At 37.0% G+C, this 16633-nt stretch overlaps 1 protein-coding gene across 2 annotated transcripts in view; it reads right to left on the bottom strand.

Moving 5' to 3' along the window:
* Nucleotides 1-4305: 4305 nt before the first annotated feature.
* The window catches only part of SOS1 (sodium proton exchanger, putative (NHX7) (SOS1)), a 204677-nt gene continuing 192349 nt past the window's right edge, over nucleotides 4306-16633 (bottom strand). For both annotated transcript variants that reach the window (XM_089992855.1, XM_089992856.1), the window contains 2 exons: nucleotides 4940-5241; nucleotides 4306-4814 (listed from right to left, as the gene is read on the bottom strand). In XM_089992855.1, the coding sequence (XP_089848981.1) occupies nucleotides 4473-4814; nucleotides 4940-5241 (644 nt within the window). In that variant the 3' untranslated portion in view covers nucleotides 4306-4472. The remainder of the gene's footprint in view (nucleotides 4815-4939; nucleotides 5242-16633) is intronic.

Below are 16633 nucleotides of genomic sequence, written 5' to 3'. Positions count from 1 at the left end.
TTGCACACGTAAACAGCATGGGACCTATTTTTTTAAAGGAAAAAGAGAAAAATAAAAGATGAAAGAAGATGCAATTTAACCCGTGACGCGGTCCATAGAATGGGACCAACTCACCGGGAAGGGTGCACGAATCAATGCGGGGGATCACACTGGATTTCTATTGCTTTTCTTTTGTTGGCTGCAGGTCAGCATGATTAGGATCCAGCTGATGGCTCCCATCATCATCATCATCATCATCATGGCCGTTAATTCGTTATCACAACAACTTGACATCATGCATAGCTTTAGGGCTGGGAAACGACCAGCTCGCCATTCAGGTCGGCTCAGTGATCTGAGCTACGAGCCAGCTCGTTTAGATAAATGAGCTGAGCACGGACACGGCAAGATCGTTTTACATATTATATACTTATATATTATATATTAAGAATTGAACATATTGGGCTCTCTTTTATCATTCTGCCGCAGGAAGCTTCAAAGTTTGAAGTATTTTATGATAGATCTGAACCATTAGATGTGTTTAACATGCTCGATTTAGTTGGAAGACTCTTGGATCATGTTTTTTGGATGAAAAATGTATTTTTATGAGCCAAAAAACTGATGTATACATGTCAGATTTTGATGATCCAAAAGCCGGTTCCCAGTAAACAAAACGTATAGCTGTGGTGTTAGATGTGAGGAAAAAATTATCGAAAACTACTATTTTTGAAAGGCTTAACGGGGCAGAATGAGCACATTACTCTTATATATTATATATAATATACATATTATATGTGTTTTACATATTTATTAATTATATATATAACCAAGCTTAAAATAATTTTTTAAAGAAAATGATCCAGCTCGTAATGAGCTGACGAGCTGAGTTCGAGCTGGGGCATACCTTTAACGAGCCAAGTCCGAACAGCCCAAGCTTGGCTACCAGCCCTAGTAAGTAAATAATGGGAATTCTGTTTTCTTAGGCATTAATAGGCCCAGGATATAAGCCAATAATGACTTGGCTCGTATTGGCTAGAGCTCTTTCAAACTTACAAAAATAATAGATGTTTGGCTCTGTTCTATTTGCACAAATTCATTGTCATTTTTTATGCAGCGGTATTGCATGCTTAATCCATTTCTGATGACCATCCATCTCAACATTTTTTGGGAGGGACACTGCATCCATCTCGACAAACCAAGATGAGTGGCTGTCAAGAAGATCACTGCATATAATGTGAACACAAGTAATAACAAATATATATTAGATATATCTTACATCATACAGTGTACTGTACAACAAATAATTGAAGTATTTGGCTTACAAGCGACTGGTTCAAAGATAAAATCTTGTTGCTCCTCAAACTACAACAATGTATTTTATTAGTTATTCTATTGAGTCCAACTTTGTAACAATGAATTTCTTTTATAACAAACCAGTTTCAGTTTGGCTGGTTTAGCTAAGGCTCATTACAAGTTCAAACTCAGCTCGGGTCACCACAAGAGCAAAGGTTGAACACTTCAAGCTCAGCTCATTCACTCGTTTACCCAGCCCTACCTATGAGCCTTGATTTCAAAGAAAAACTGTGTGGTATGGAAGTTTTATCCATACATTCGAGATCATGGTCATCATCAACATCATCATTCGTACATTACTGCCTATAGTCTACCCAGGTTACGTGTAATCTATTATAATTTTAAATTTTCAAACAAAAGAAGTGTGACGTGGCATGCAAGTTTATCAGTACAATGGACACCATTTAGATGGGGCTGTCAACGGGTGAGGTGAGGTCTGCGTCAGGGTTGACCCAGACCAGCCCATATAACTAATAACCTGGTTCTGGTTTTGTCGGGTCACAAAAAAATAATCTCATACTTGGACCTGTATAAGTTTATATATATAATACGAGTTAAGTACCCAGCAAAAAATCAAGGTCAGGTTGGGTACCCGGCAAAAATCATGACCCAAACTCAGCCAACATATTGCTTGAGCCGGTTCCAGTCAACCGAAATATTATTTGGGTCGGAACTTTCCATACCCATACCCGGTGATTTGAGTTCATGTACAAACCTAACCGGTTGACACCACTATCATCACACCTACAGTACTGCCCGCAGCCTACCGGTATCTATAAGATAAAGGCTGCCTTGTGGATAGACTGAGCCTCTCAGCTCTTGGGAAGGCAGACTTAATAATTGCTTACATGAAACCGATAGGCTGTGGGCAGTACTGTTGGCAAAATCTGAACCTCTCATAATGACTGCAGATTTAAAAAGCCTTCAAAAGGCAACGCATCTACAACTCAGATGGGGAGAGACAATATTTACCCATTCTTTAATTTTTACAAACGATGGCTTGGCTTTTTGCAAGATTCTCATGAGAAACATTCTCTTGTAAGATCAACTCTCATGAGAAAATTCTCATAAGAATCAAGAGTCACGAATGCCAACCCCCTGACCAACTCTCACAAAATGTGAGAATAAATCACATTTTATTCATTCTATCTCACAGCCTCGTTTTCTCACATTTGCAATGGCATGGGTAAATGAGACCTTGTGAGGATCCTTATCACATCTGTAAGAAAATGACTCACTAGGGGCCAAGCAAACGTGCCCCTAATGGACTAAAAACTGCCCTAACCCCACTAATTCTGTTGCCACCAAAAGGCGTGGTAAAGTTTTGGCACCTTTATTTTAACGAATGGAACAAGTACCAATAGTGTAGACGATCCACTATGGATACACGAAGTTAAGGAGCATAAATTTGAGAGAAAGCAGAAATGGTTCCAGTGCAGAGGCCTCTTAGACCATACCTTTTAATGAAGTCTACCTAAATTTGATGGTATTCTTTAGTCCTGTGGGACGGTTGTATCAGAAACAGATGCCCTAAGCCTTTCGACGATTATGATAGCATCCTTCTGGGAACATCCCGCGCTTAATCTGCACTGCTAGAATACTCAAATTTCTTTGGTAGGAAACCCAAATAGAAAAAGAGTGACTGTTTGCCCCTCACACGGATTAATTGGTTTGGAAGCAAGCATGGGCAAGCAGCAGGGCCAGCAAAAGCACCCAAAACTTGGAAATTCGCGAAACTAACCAAGCCCATAGGCTAACCTACCTGGAGGGGACCAGGACAGAGGTTTTAGTCTTTTAATTTGCTCTAAGCCTCTAACTTGGGGGGACAACGTGTCAACTATGATCCAATACGAACTGGGTTCAGTAATAAAGAAAAAGGCAGGAGTGCCAACTGGTTGGACTTACACTGGATCCAGGTGACCCAAACTCAGATTCAACTCTGTCGTGCTTATGCAGAGTCCAGGCCTGACAAGACCTACCCAAGGCAAAATCACACCACGGTCCAAATCAAATTCCATAAATTATACCCAGCTCTGCATTGTAATCGGACGTTGTAGGTTCAATCAGAATAGTTTTTTTTTTTCGACAGGGAAAGCTGGGGTTAGGCAGACCCCTACCGGTTACACAACCATACCCTTTGGGGTTGGAACTTGCAACATCCCAACACAAGGTGACGTGCACTAACTGCTCCTGCCAGACAAGCGTAGGCCCCGTTGGTACAATTAGAATAGTTAACCAAGCCTCTTTCCATGGATGTCAATTGTTGGGACTTGAGTTCAGATCCTGTAGACTAAAACTTGGGTCGGGCCCAAGTTTGGTATGAAAAAAAACCATACTGAGCTCCATATGTTGACCGAACGTTATGGGTTCAACCCCGATGGTTAATCTACTTCTAATGGAGATTAGTAACTTGGACTGTAAGGGCCAACAAAGTCATGGATAGAAATATGACACCTATGATCTATTTCCTATAAAAGAAACACAATGATTTGTAAACCTATGATGAACCACCAAAACTAAAACCCAGAAGATTATGAGCTGAGAAGTTCACCTTCAGCTCCAATTTGGGCGACACACGAGGTATAAAACTCCAAATCCCTAAGTTATACAGGCTGAAGACGCATAAAGTCTCCACAAATTAAACAGTGAGTCATCTCAGAATGCAATGGGAAAATGCAACAGAAGAATCATTCACTTGACAAGGAAAGTTCTATCAGATGACAGCCTGAAATTACAGGTAACTCCAATGCTAAGACTGCAACTTAAGTATGAGAGAAAGATATCCTGCATTTGGTGCAAACAAAGTAAAATAATGCTAACTGCTAATACGACAAACATAAAACAAGTAGACATTTTCCTGCCCAACCATCAAAAGGAGCACAAACAGGAAGTTATTCACCTGCCAGGCTCAAGGGTTGGTGCATGTGCTCATAAGAAACCAGGAGGGAATCATGAATACTGCACCATCGGTAGAAGTTTTAGTGTATGGAAAGCTTCAATATTACTTGCAGAAAGGCAATGGTGGGAATCACATCAATGTGAACTTCTCTTAACACTACAGTTGCATAAAGATAAAATATGATACAACATGGCATTGTGACAATGAAAACACTGGATGATAGAGCAGAGAAGCAATGGATCGCTCAAGGACGTGGAGGTAACAAGTTACCAGGATGCTGATTGAAGGAAAGCCTGCTCGGGGAGTCAATTCTCACTATAACCTCATCATCTCCACCTGATTCGTCACTTGACTCATCTCCTGTACGTTTCCCTTTTCTGCTTTCACTTTCCAATGCAGGAGCAGGCTCGACTTTCATTGAACTGTTGATTCTCTGACTTTTCATCACTGTTTCACCTTCTGAGTTAACAGACTTAAGTGGATGAGTAGATGTGTTCCTCTTAAGCTTTGAAGAGATTCTTGGAAACGACATACTGTGAAATGCTTTATCAGGAAAACTTCGGTATCGCCTATTATGCAAATTCACCTTAAAACACAGAAATATCTCAAGTAAGCAAAACCTTAAGAAAAGAGAGATGTGAAGTTGTCTTAGAATAGCTTACAAAGTAATTGAGGTATTTCAGAAAAAGAAACCAAGTATGGTGGAAGTACCGCGCTACCAAAGATGCTAAGTTGCATTGCCTTTTCAGACAATTTCTTTGTTTGAAGAACAGTTTCAGGAGGGGGTACACAATGCTCCCGAGACAAGTAAACATGCTCAGGCCAACTCATGAGACCTTCATGTTCCCGATTCTGGTGTCCTGGTAGTTCGAAGGAATGCGAAATAAATGAAGCTGACAATTTTGGTAATGAACCACTTGTCTGAACTGAACCAATATCGAAGAAGATAATTCTTGATCTTGTTTCTGCCTGATAGCACGATGCACAATGACAAAAGCTAGTTGCTTGACTGCCTGTAGAGTTATCCAGATAGACATCTTTAGCAGGTTAAGAATTACAAAATTAAAGCATGACCACAATAAAATTGAAAATTAAATCTCTAAACTTTTTGTGCTAAGGGAAAGAATTCAGAATATTTCAGTTGGAGTGACCAACCAAAAGAGGCCCTGAAAATAGATCAACAGAAACCTAACCCTTCACAAAGCAGGTACAGACATGACACAAACATAAATAGAAGTGTCTCATTGGTGCATACTTGTCATAGCAAAGAAAGCAAGAGAGAAATTAGTCAATTTGCGAGTCCTTGGTTTTCAGATTGGTAAACATAATGAAATTAAAAATTGAACACTTCAGCATATTCTCAAGGTTAATGATTGAAAACATGACATTGAAACAAAAGAGAGGAAACTTAGAAGAGAGACATGATGTCTTACAAGAATGATCCATAGTTTTATATAATCTGGTACTTTGCATTAACCTCCTATTGTATCTGGTTTGCAGAAAATTTGCAAACATACACAAAATCATGTACATATATAAAAATACAAAGCACACATTTGCTACAGTCGTTTGTACATATAACTTAGTACATTTTCACATTGGTGTTGCGGATTTAGTCTTAACATATGTGATCTACACAGCTGCTTAGTAAAAAGCAGGCTTTGAATTATGTGCCAGCAATGTGTAATCAGGTATTTCAAGGACTTCAAAAACCAACGACCTACAATGTATCAGAACTTCATGACTCAAAAAGACAATATTTTTACGTAAATAAAATATGATTCAAGGTGCGACCCCTAGCAAACAAACCATTAACACATCTATGAGGTTAGATTGATACAACTTGCACCTGAAATTCTATAACTTTTATCTTTTTAAATTCATCAGAAAGGCCTTTTTTTAAAATAAAAAGATATTGCAATAAGAAAAACTCCACCATCAAAAAAATAAACAATATTATCACCATGTTTTCCTGAAAAATCTTATATTCCAAAATCTGTATTTCTAAGGTTTCATCTTTCTAATTTACAACATTCCCATGATTCTCTCCATAAAATATCACCTTCAATTCTCACAATAAACCTTGTCAATATGAGAGAAAGTTGGCACACACACATGAATAATGGTCTTCTTATATATATATATATATATATATATATATATATATATAGTGGTTATGAACCATGATACGATAGTGGTACTTGCTCCTGTTTGCATGGATCTAACAACCAAAATGTTGGATCTAACCATACATGTTTAGAATGGTTTGTGTACTATGTCAGTATCAGATTTACCGGAAGCTTCATAGATAGGTGGGAAGCACGCTTCCCAGAAACTCGCTTCGGAAGCGTGAAACTCCTCATTTCCGAAACTTGATGGGAATCTTGATTCTCCCACGCTTCTATGCATCCCACATGTTTTTTCCTACTTCCCTACATGCTTCCTATGCACTTTTGTCATGCTTCTTTTCATGTTTTCCATGTGCTTCCTTTCATGCTTCTCACTTCTCTAACTTGGCAATCATCATTTTTATATTTCAAGAAAAATTAAATTCTTATATTAAAAATCATGAAATTTAAGAATCATCATTTTTATTTTTGTTTTTATTCCCTTCCCCTTCAATTAGTATTTCACTTCCCATTCAATCCCATATCACTTCCTTTTTTATTCATATTTTTGCTTTTAATTGATTCCTCACTTCCCGCTTCTTATAAATTTTAAAATACCTTGCTTCTTGTTTCATTTTCTGCTTCCGCTTCCTAGTCTGGTAACATTGGTCAGTATGTCTCATCACCTCCAATATATTGTAACATTCAGTTTTTAAAATAGTAAAAAATCAACAGTTCACAATTCATGGAGACAAGGGTGACCTAAGAATGGCTCAAAACAACACATCAAAATCAACTTCATCAAAATAGTAAGTATAACATGTCAAACCTGATCCAAAAGCTATTCTTTGAGTTTTGAAATTAGATCAATGTAAATCAAGATTGTAGCATGATAAGCCATGGTGGTTTGGCACCATAGTAGATGCAGCATATATATATATATATGTGCCTACCCCCAAAAGGAGCAAACACATAGGATGTGCACAGTTTCCTCGCTAAAGACCTTCAACCTCGCTTTAGAAGCACCACTTCAGGTTTTTTATGTAAGATGTGTGACCGTTGGTTCACCCGTTTTGGGGGTAGGCACCTATGTCACAAAGATACAAGTACATACATGTATGTGACTCATAAACGTGACATTGATTTGGAAAAATTTTAAAAAGCATGACACGTCAACACACATATATATTCAAATTCAAATAAAGTGCTTTCTATTAATATAAAATATTTTTTGTTTATTGAAGTTTAATAATATTTTTGTGCTTTATATTAACTATTTATAAAACATTTTTGTATTAATATAATACATTTAATAAAACAGTTTACATTACCTACTTCCAAGAGTATTTTTTGTGATATTTTAAGTGATGTAACTACTCTCTCTCATGATGGGACTCATAAAATAAGATAAAAGGTAATGACAAAGTCACTTTATTTGACAACCTCTCTCTCTCCCCTTTTGTGAGGTCAAAAAAGTAGCTTTGACTTTTGCATATTTAAATTTGTAAAGTTTATAACTTTATACCTTTTGAGGAAGGTAATTGATTTTTGATTTCCCTCTAAATCCAAAATGATCATAATGCCCCAAAAGGTAACTATGCATTTTCAAAAATGCCAATACTTTAACGATCATTTTTGTTATTTCAATAGTTTGAATGCATCTAACATTAAATAAAACTAGTTTAATCATGTTAGATAAACATATGTATGTATATATATATATATATATATATATATATATATATATATATCATAGTCACAAATATCGGAAATCTTTTCAAAATAATGTGATATTATCATTGTAAATTCAACAAACGATAATATATATAAAGTATCGTGATATTTTAAACATATAGCTAATTTGATAATATCACGATATTATCACGAGAATATCATGGTATTATCAATTAGTTTTATTGTTTTTTATTTATTTTATACATTTTAAATATGTTTTCTTCTTTTTTTACATTTTTATTTATTTATTTTATTATTTATGTATTTTTTGTCTAAACATGATATTCTCTTACTTATTTTTGTTATTTTTTATATTTTTTAAGCCCGATATTTATCACCAAACCTATAATATCGCGATAAATAGCCTCGACGAGATATAGCCGATACCGATATTTGTGACTATGATATATATATAGTTGACTACATGCACAACCTAGTTGGAAAACCATAGGGAAAAGGGGAAATTGTATGCACTCAATCTGATATTATAGATGTGTTCAACACGTTTTATTTGCTGCGTATCACACCTTGGATCATGTTTTTCTAAGACGAAGAAATGATTTTTTGAGTCATGAAAATCTGGTACATTGGAAAGCAGTTCAGTTTTGAAGCTTGCTTACATGTTGCAAACTAGGGGTGTCAACGGGTCAGGTTTACCCGGACCGGACCGGACCTGAACCAAACCCTATAGGGTCCGGGTAAAGTGATAAATAAGAAAACCCGATTAAGACCTGGGTCCAGACCAGAAGGTCCGATTAATACACAGACCCGGTATAGTTTATGAAATTTTATACCAGACCCAGGCCCGACCCGAGTTCTGATTAAGACCTGCAAATTTTCAATGCAAAAATGATAAAAAATATGGTTTTACCGGGTATAGCCAGGGTCTGGTTCATGTAGTTCTTATCGAGTCCGGGTATGGTTTCTCTTATGGTGGGACCAATTAGACCCGAGTCCGGACCTGATACCATACCCGAAAATCGGGGGCAAGGTCTGGTTCCACCTCGGTCCGAACCAAACCCAACCCGTTGACAGCCCTATTGCAGACACATGATCCAATGCCTACTTTTGAGTACACAAACCATGTAGATTACATCTGTAAGGTTAGAAATTTGAAATTTGTGAAAAAAAAGTGTTTTCTACTAGATTGTATGCACAAATAACTGTAGCAAATACAGCTCAAATCAGTAAATTGGCAATCCAGAATTGGTTCAAAATTTAAAACCGCCCATTTCTCAGCAGGTTACTGAGGATGACCAGTGGAAAAACTTGGTTGATCACACACACACAGATGCCCATAATGTTGCTGGTATTCTCTGAAATCAGAAAATGCCAAGAGATTGACTTCAAACAAGAATCAAGAATCCAGATTGTAGACCGAGATTTATCCTGTGTTTTCCTGTATATGAGAATAGTTAATGAATCACACACAACAAATTTTTGGTGCTTCAAGGCTGAAACCTGCTTGCTGGACTACCCATAAACTGCTTGAGATAATTTTATCGTAATTAACATGATAGTTCGGCACAAAAAAAAAATCAAATAATGGAGCAGTTTTTGTTGTTGGTTACCTCTGCAATATTGTGGAGGATTAATAGTCATCTGGATTTGTTGGCAATACAAATTCATCAACTGTTTGCATTTTGTTATAATATTCAGCCAGTTCTTCTAGCACATGCATGTGTAAGAAGATGAAGTTTCCGACTAATCAAGAATCCAGATTGTAGGATCAGATTTATCATACATTTTCTTCTGTACATGCCAAAACTCAGTGCACCACCAGAAACAGGTTTTTGGTGTTTCAGACCTGCAATCTGCTTGTGGGACTCCCCATAAACTGCTTGTGTAGGTTGTCATAATCAGATTGGATATTTTTGTCAGTAACCAGATGGGTTGGCACCAAGAATCCAATCGAATATTGTGCCAGTTTTGCCAGTTGGTTTGTTCTGCAACTTTGTGGAGGATTAATTTAGTCTTCTGGCTTATTGGCAATAAAAACCCACATTTGCATTTTGTTATGTTCTAGAACATGCATGTGTAATGAGATATTGCGGAAATATAAAGAGTGCATACAAGCACATACAACAATGAATAAAAGAGAAAATATCACAAGTCCACGAAGGGACAATACAAGCACAAGCCTTTAAGAAGGCAACAATATACAAAGTCTCTTATTGAAAAGAGAGAGGAGCTCTCCAAGATGAAAATACACAAGGGGATCACCCCTATTTATACAAGAGAAGGAGGAGGAAAAAGGAGGGCCAAAGGGCCTCAAAAGGAGAGCCAAAAGGGGGCTCCCATAGAGTCGTTGGGAGCCCCCAACGGTCACATTTGTGACCGTTGGGGGCTCCAACGACTTCTATGTTGGAGCCCCTTTTGGTCCTCAAAAATAATAAAAAAAGAAATGAAAAAATAAAAAATAAAAATTACAATTGTTCAAAAAAGAAAAAATAGTTGTTTTCTAAAACAGCTGTGAAATTACAAAAATACCCCTATCGGGTATTGATGTAATAAACAGAATATATATGTATATATATATATATATAATAGGTACATTTTAACACCCCCCCTCAAACTTTACGGGGAAAGGACAGAAAGTTTGCCGAGAAGAAACATGAACCGAGGAGCCGGAAGAGCTTTAGTGAAGAAGTCTGCCAACTGATATTCTGAAGTGACATATGGCAGAGCAATAGTTCCTCGTAAAAATTCGTCACGAACATAGTGGCAATCCATTTCGATATGTTTCGTACGTTCATGAAAAGTATGATTGCTTGCAATATAGATAGCACTCTTATTGTCGCAACACAGCTTGGAGGCTTCAGTAATATCAACTCCCATATCTTTAAGCAAACTGCGAAGCCATACAAGTTCCATTGTTGTGGTTGCCATTGCCCGGTACTCAGCTTCAGTGGATGATAGTGAAACTTTCTGCTGCTTCTTGCATCGCCAGGCAATCAATGAGTCCCCTAAAAAGACACAAAAACCAGTAGTTGAGACTCGATCATTGGGATTACCTCCCCAATCTGCATCAGTATAAGCAAGAAGATTCAAAGGGGAAGAGGAGGATAGAAATAGCCCTTTATTGATGGTATTCCGAATGTAGCGAATGATTCGGAGAACCGCACTCATATGCACGGTTGTAGGAGCATGCTGAAATTGACTGACTGAGTGAACCGCATGAGTGATATCTGGTCTGGTGATGGTTAAATATGTAAGAGACCCAATGAGTTGTCTGTACGGTGTAGGATCTTCCAGAAGAATCCCATCCTCTAACCGTAACTTGGCATTAATAACCTCGGGAGTCTCTACCTTCTTATCATCAGAAATCCCAGATTTAGAACATATATCTGCAGCAAGCTTCATCTGTGACAAAATATATCCTCTAGGAGAATATGCAATCTCAATTCCAAGAAAATATCTGAGAAAACCTAAATCAGACATATCAAAATTATCTTTTAACATATTTTTAACATTAATAATACTACTTTGATCATTTCCAGTGATAATCATATCATCAACATAAAGCAACAAAATTACGATACTAGAACCTGCATTTTTAACAAAAAGAGCAGTGTCAGTATAACAAGAATGAAATCCTAATTTTATCATGATATCACTAAAATGATCATACCAAGCCTTAGGAGCTTGTTTAAGACCATATAATGCCTTTAAAAGCCGAAGTGTTTGACCTTGCTTAATATTTATTCCGGGTGGTGGATCCATATAAACTTCTTCACTTAAACTTCCATTTAAAAAAGCATTTTTTACGTCAAGTTGATAAATAGGCCATTTTTTGGTTGATGCGACAGCTATTAAGGTTCTGACACTTGTCATACGAGCTACGGGGGCGAATGTTTCTTCGTAATCAATACCATATTCTTGGGAGTATCCCTTAGCAACCAATCTTGCTTTATATCGTTCCAAAGAGCCATCGCTTTTAGTTTTAACTTTGAAGACCCAACGACAACCAATAGGTTTTTTGTGTGAGGGTAGATCAACTACTTCCCAAGTATTGGCCTTTTTTAAAGCATTTAGTTCAACTTGCATTGCTTCAACCCAATGAGGTATAGATTTAGCTTGATTATAGTGGGTTGGTTCAAAATAAGAGTGTAGAGTTATCAAACATGCCCGATAGTTGGGAGTTAAAGAGTCATAGGAGACAAACCTATTTGGGGGTATTGATATTCTAGAAGAATGCCTAACTTGTGGTTCCTCAATGGATTCGGAAATTTGAGAGTATTTTTCGAGGGCACTAATAGGTTTTTCTTGATTTCTTCTTGAGTAAACATTTATATTGGCATTGCTATCATGAACATTTGTATTTGAATTATTATCATTTGAGAGTGTTATGTCAAGAGGGGATACCTCGTGAGTGTCATCTATGTTTTCAAGAGAATCTTCTTGTATGTCATCAATAAGATCATATAAGAATACATAATCGATTTCATTTGTCTCTTCTATTTTATCAAAACCGTTTTCTTCTTCGAGAAATGTTACATCTTTTGAAACATATAGTTTATCATTCTTAAAATCATAACATCTATACCCATTTTGATTTTCACCATATCCAAAAAATACACATTCAATTGCTTTGGGAGATAACTTATCCCTTTTATGTAGTAGGACAAAACATTTGCAACCAAAAATACGAAGTCGATTAAAATCGGGTGAAAACTTAAAGAGTTTCTCATAGGGAGAAGCATTTTTTAACTTAGAAGAGGGCATTCTATTGATTAGATAGGTTGAGGTAAGAACGGCTTCCGCCCAAAATTTTTTTGGAATATTTCTAGACACAAGCAATGTTCTAGCGGTTTCTATAATGTGCCTATGTTTCCTTTCCGCTAGGCCATTTTGTTGAGGAGTCCTAGGACATGACTTTTGATGACAAATGCCATTTTGGTTTAAATAGTTTTGGAATTCGTGAGATAAGTATTCACCACCGGAATCGGATCTTAAAATAGATATGTTACTTTGAAATTGATTTTGAACCTTTTTATGAAAATCTTTAAAGAAAGTAAATACTTCCGACTTATGACTAAGGAAATAAATCCAAACATACCGAGTAAAGTCATCAATAAACGTAACATAATATGAATAACCCCCTTTAGACATAACCGGAGAAGGACCCCAAACATCCGAATGCACAAATTCAAAAGGCCTTGATGAGAAAAAAGATCTAGTTGGAAAAGGAATAGACTTCATTTTTCCAAAAATGCAATCTTTGCAATTAATTTCTTTTTCCTTACAAAATTTGTTTCCAAAAGGAAAGAGATACATTTTGGAATAACTTGGATGACCAAGTCTTTTATGCCAAGTTTCCATATTTTTTTCTTGGACATAAGAACAAAAAAAGTTTGTAGGGAGATCAAGATGGTCCATATAATAGAGGTCTCCCTTTCTATGGCCTTGCCCAATCCGCTTCCCGGACCGGAGATCCTGCACAAAGCAACCATTAGATGAGAAAGATATTTCACATCCATGGTCGGCAATTTGAGAAACCGAAAAAAGGTTTAAATTTAATTTGGGAACAACTCTTACTTTTGGAACACAAAAATTTTGAGAATCTTTAAAAGAGCCAATACTTGAAATTTTCAAAAAGGTTCCATCGGCCGTTGAGACACAAGAGTCCTTTGAATTGATGCAAACATCACTAAGTGCATTCTCATGAGGGGTCATATGAAAAGAAGCTCCGGTATCAAGGATCCAAGAATACGTACCGGGTGATGATGTCGAAGCAATGGCCGCACCCGATGTGGAGGAAGAAACTTTAAGCATTTGTTGGAGAGCCATAGATATTTGTCCAAGAGTTTCTTTAATGTCATTGTTTTTGCCTTCATCTTCTTTGGAGGTGGTTTCTTCAAGAGAGGCTACTTTAGGCTTGAAGGCTCCCATAAGCTTTGGACAAACGGGTCTAATGTGACCCGGCTCATTGCAATAATGACAAACAATCATTTTTCTTCCTCCATTGTAGTTCCCTTGTTTCCCAAAAAGAGGAGGCTTATAGGTTCTAACATTGTTACCCGGTTTGGATACGGCAAAGACTTCATCAACATGCTTACTCATGCCAAGCCTTGTCTCCTCTTGAGTGATTTCGGCAATAGCATCCTCAATAGGAAGAAAAATAGATCTATGGAGAAGTGAGGATCTCACTTGCTCAAATTCGGGGCGTAGCCCAAAAAGAAATTGAAACAATCGCTCTTGTTCCATTTGTTTTTGTCTTAAATCAACATCTTCCATAGAAACCCACTTTGGCTCTAAAAGAGCCAATTCATCCCATAGTGGGTTAAGGGCACTATAGTAGTCTTGAATGCTAGAATCACCTTGCTTGGTGGTTCTAACTTTTTCTTGCAAGAAGTATGCTCTTGCAAGATCCTTTTGGGTATACATACCCCTCATAAAGGACCAAGCCTCATTGGCTCGACGAAATTTAGCTATATTAGCACATACCTTAAGCTCCACATTGTTCATAAACCACGCAAGGATTTTTGCGTGATTGCTTTCCCAATCTTCTACTTCCTTTTGATGATTTTCAATGGCCTTGAGACGAGCATCTCCCTCAAGAGCTTTTTCTTGATCTTCTTCCATTTTTGTGAGCATAAGCTTAGGTTCCGGAACGGTCCCCATGACATAACCCCAAAGCTTCTTCCCTTTGAGATTATTCTCCATTGCCGATGCCCACATCATATAGTTCTTTCCATTGAGTTTGAAAGAAAGATCAATCTTTGTCTCCATGATGTTGCCAAGAAGTGAGAAGATGTCCACCAAAATAAGAGATACACGAACCACACCTTTCCTTCAAGAATCGAGTGGCTCTGATACCATGTAATGAGATATTGCGGAAATATAAAGAGTGCATACAAGCACATACAACAATGAATAAAAGAGAAAATATCACAAGTCCACGAATGGACAATACAAGCACAAGCCTTTAAGAAGGCAACAATATACAAAGCCTCTTATTGAAAAGAGAGAGGAGCTCTCCAAGATGAAAATACACAAGGGGATCACCCCTATTTATACAAGAGAAGGAGGAGGAAAAAGGAGGGCCAAAGGGCCTCAAAAGGAGAGCCAAAAGGGGGCTCCCATAGAGTCATTGGGAGCCCCCAACGGTCACATTTGTGACCGTTGGGGGCTCCAACGACTTCTATGTTGGAGCCCCTTTTGGTCCTCAAAAATAATAAAAAAAGAAATGAAAAAATAAAAAATAAAAATTACAATTGTTCAAAAAAGAAAAAATAGTTGTTTTCTAAAACAACTGTGAAATTACAAAAATACCCCTATCGGGTATTGATGTAATAAACAGAATATATATATATATATATATGTATATATATATATATATATATATATATATATATATAATAGGTACATTTTAACAGCATGCACGTACCAACAACTAGAGGTAAGACCCCATATGCCTTGACTATAGCTTCGTAGCGACAACCACGATCGAATTTGTAGGATAGATGGGAAGTGGTAACACACAATGATTAATCCTGAAAGACTACTCTTTCGTCTAAGGATGCCTAACTACCGCACCTGTGTGCACACGGAGCTTAGAGTTGACTTTACAAGTCCTATTATTATTTGCTTCTAGATCATAGTACAGCTATTTTTCATATCATTAGTGTGTTGTTAAATCATCTTTTTCTTACTAGTAGTGTATTGAAACTATATTACATGCCCAAACCCTCCCACCATGTGACATGAAAGCTCCTTGATGATCCCAGATTTATATCCACTTATATACAAGTCATATGGATACTTCATAAAAACTGCACATTCCCATATCCAGGTATATATAGCTGACAGCTCTCTGAAAAGCATTTAGCAAATTTTCTCTTTTATTCAGCAATTCATAGACTTCCTCTAATGGTCATTTTTAAATTCCATCTTTTTTTATTACTTCAAATACATACTTTAGTAACAATTTTATCCACATGCAGCACACTTGTTTGTTGCTTCTTCATTGTTTAAACAACCTTCACTGTAATACAACTGCAGGCCATGTTGTGCTATAAAAGCACCCCTCCAAATGCTTATCAAAATAAAAGCCCCTACACTACAGCCCATAAATTGCATCCTCATATTCCAAAACCCCTTGCTGGAACACTTCTTTAATGTGTGTTTGTTAATATTCAATGTAATGGTAATCATAGCATGAATTGGATACTAGACCGCCAAATTCTCACTGGAAATATGCTAGTCTTTCCAAACACAATTTTCACACTATGTTTAGCTCTTGTATGCATGTTCTGAATAAACACTGCCACCTGGGACACCTTTCATCATTAGCATTTGACAAGCTACTTCAGAGCGCACCCCATCCTTCGGACCTATTAGAAACATTTCATCCTCTTCCGACCATTCTATGTTACCTAACTAGAAACAGGGTTTTGTTGTCAACCGACACACATGAATTACTTGGAAATGTTTGCTGACATATATGAGTTGCTTGGAAATATTTGGTTACCTTCTAGCAATATTAAATGTTGTAGTAACACCAATGGAGGTGATTGCTATCATCAATAACATGATAATAAACAGCTCAAACCAGCCATGC

Source organism: Nuphar pumila, chromosome 17 (genome assembly GCF_984573655.1).
Source record: "Nuphar pumila chromosome 17, dmNupPumi1.hap1.1, whole genome shotgun sequence".
In the NCBI taxonomy this organism is placed as follows: domain Eukaryota; kingdom Viridiplantae; phylum Streptophyta; class Magnoliopsida; order Nymphaeales; family Nymphaeaceae; genus Nuphar; species Nuphar pumila.
The sequence above is the reverse complement of the archived record's forward strand: the minus strand, read 5'-3'. Positions and strand labels throughout refer to the sequence as shown.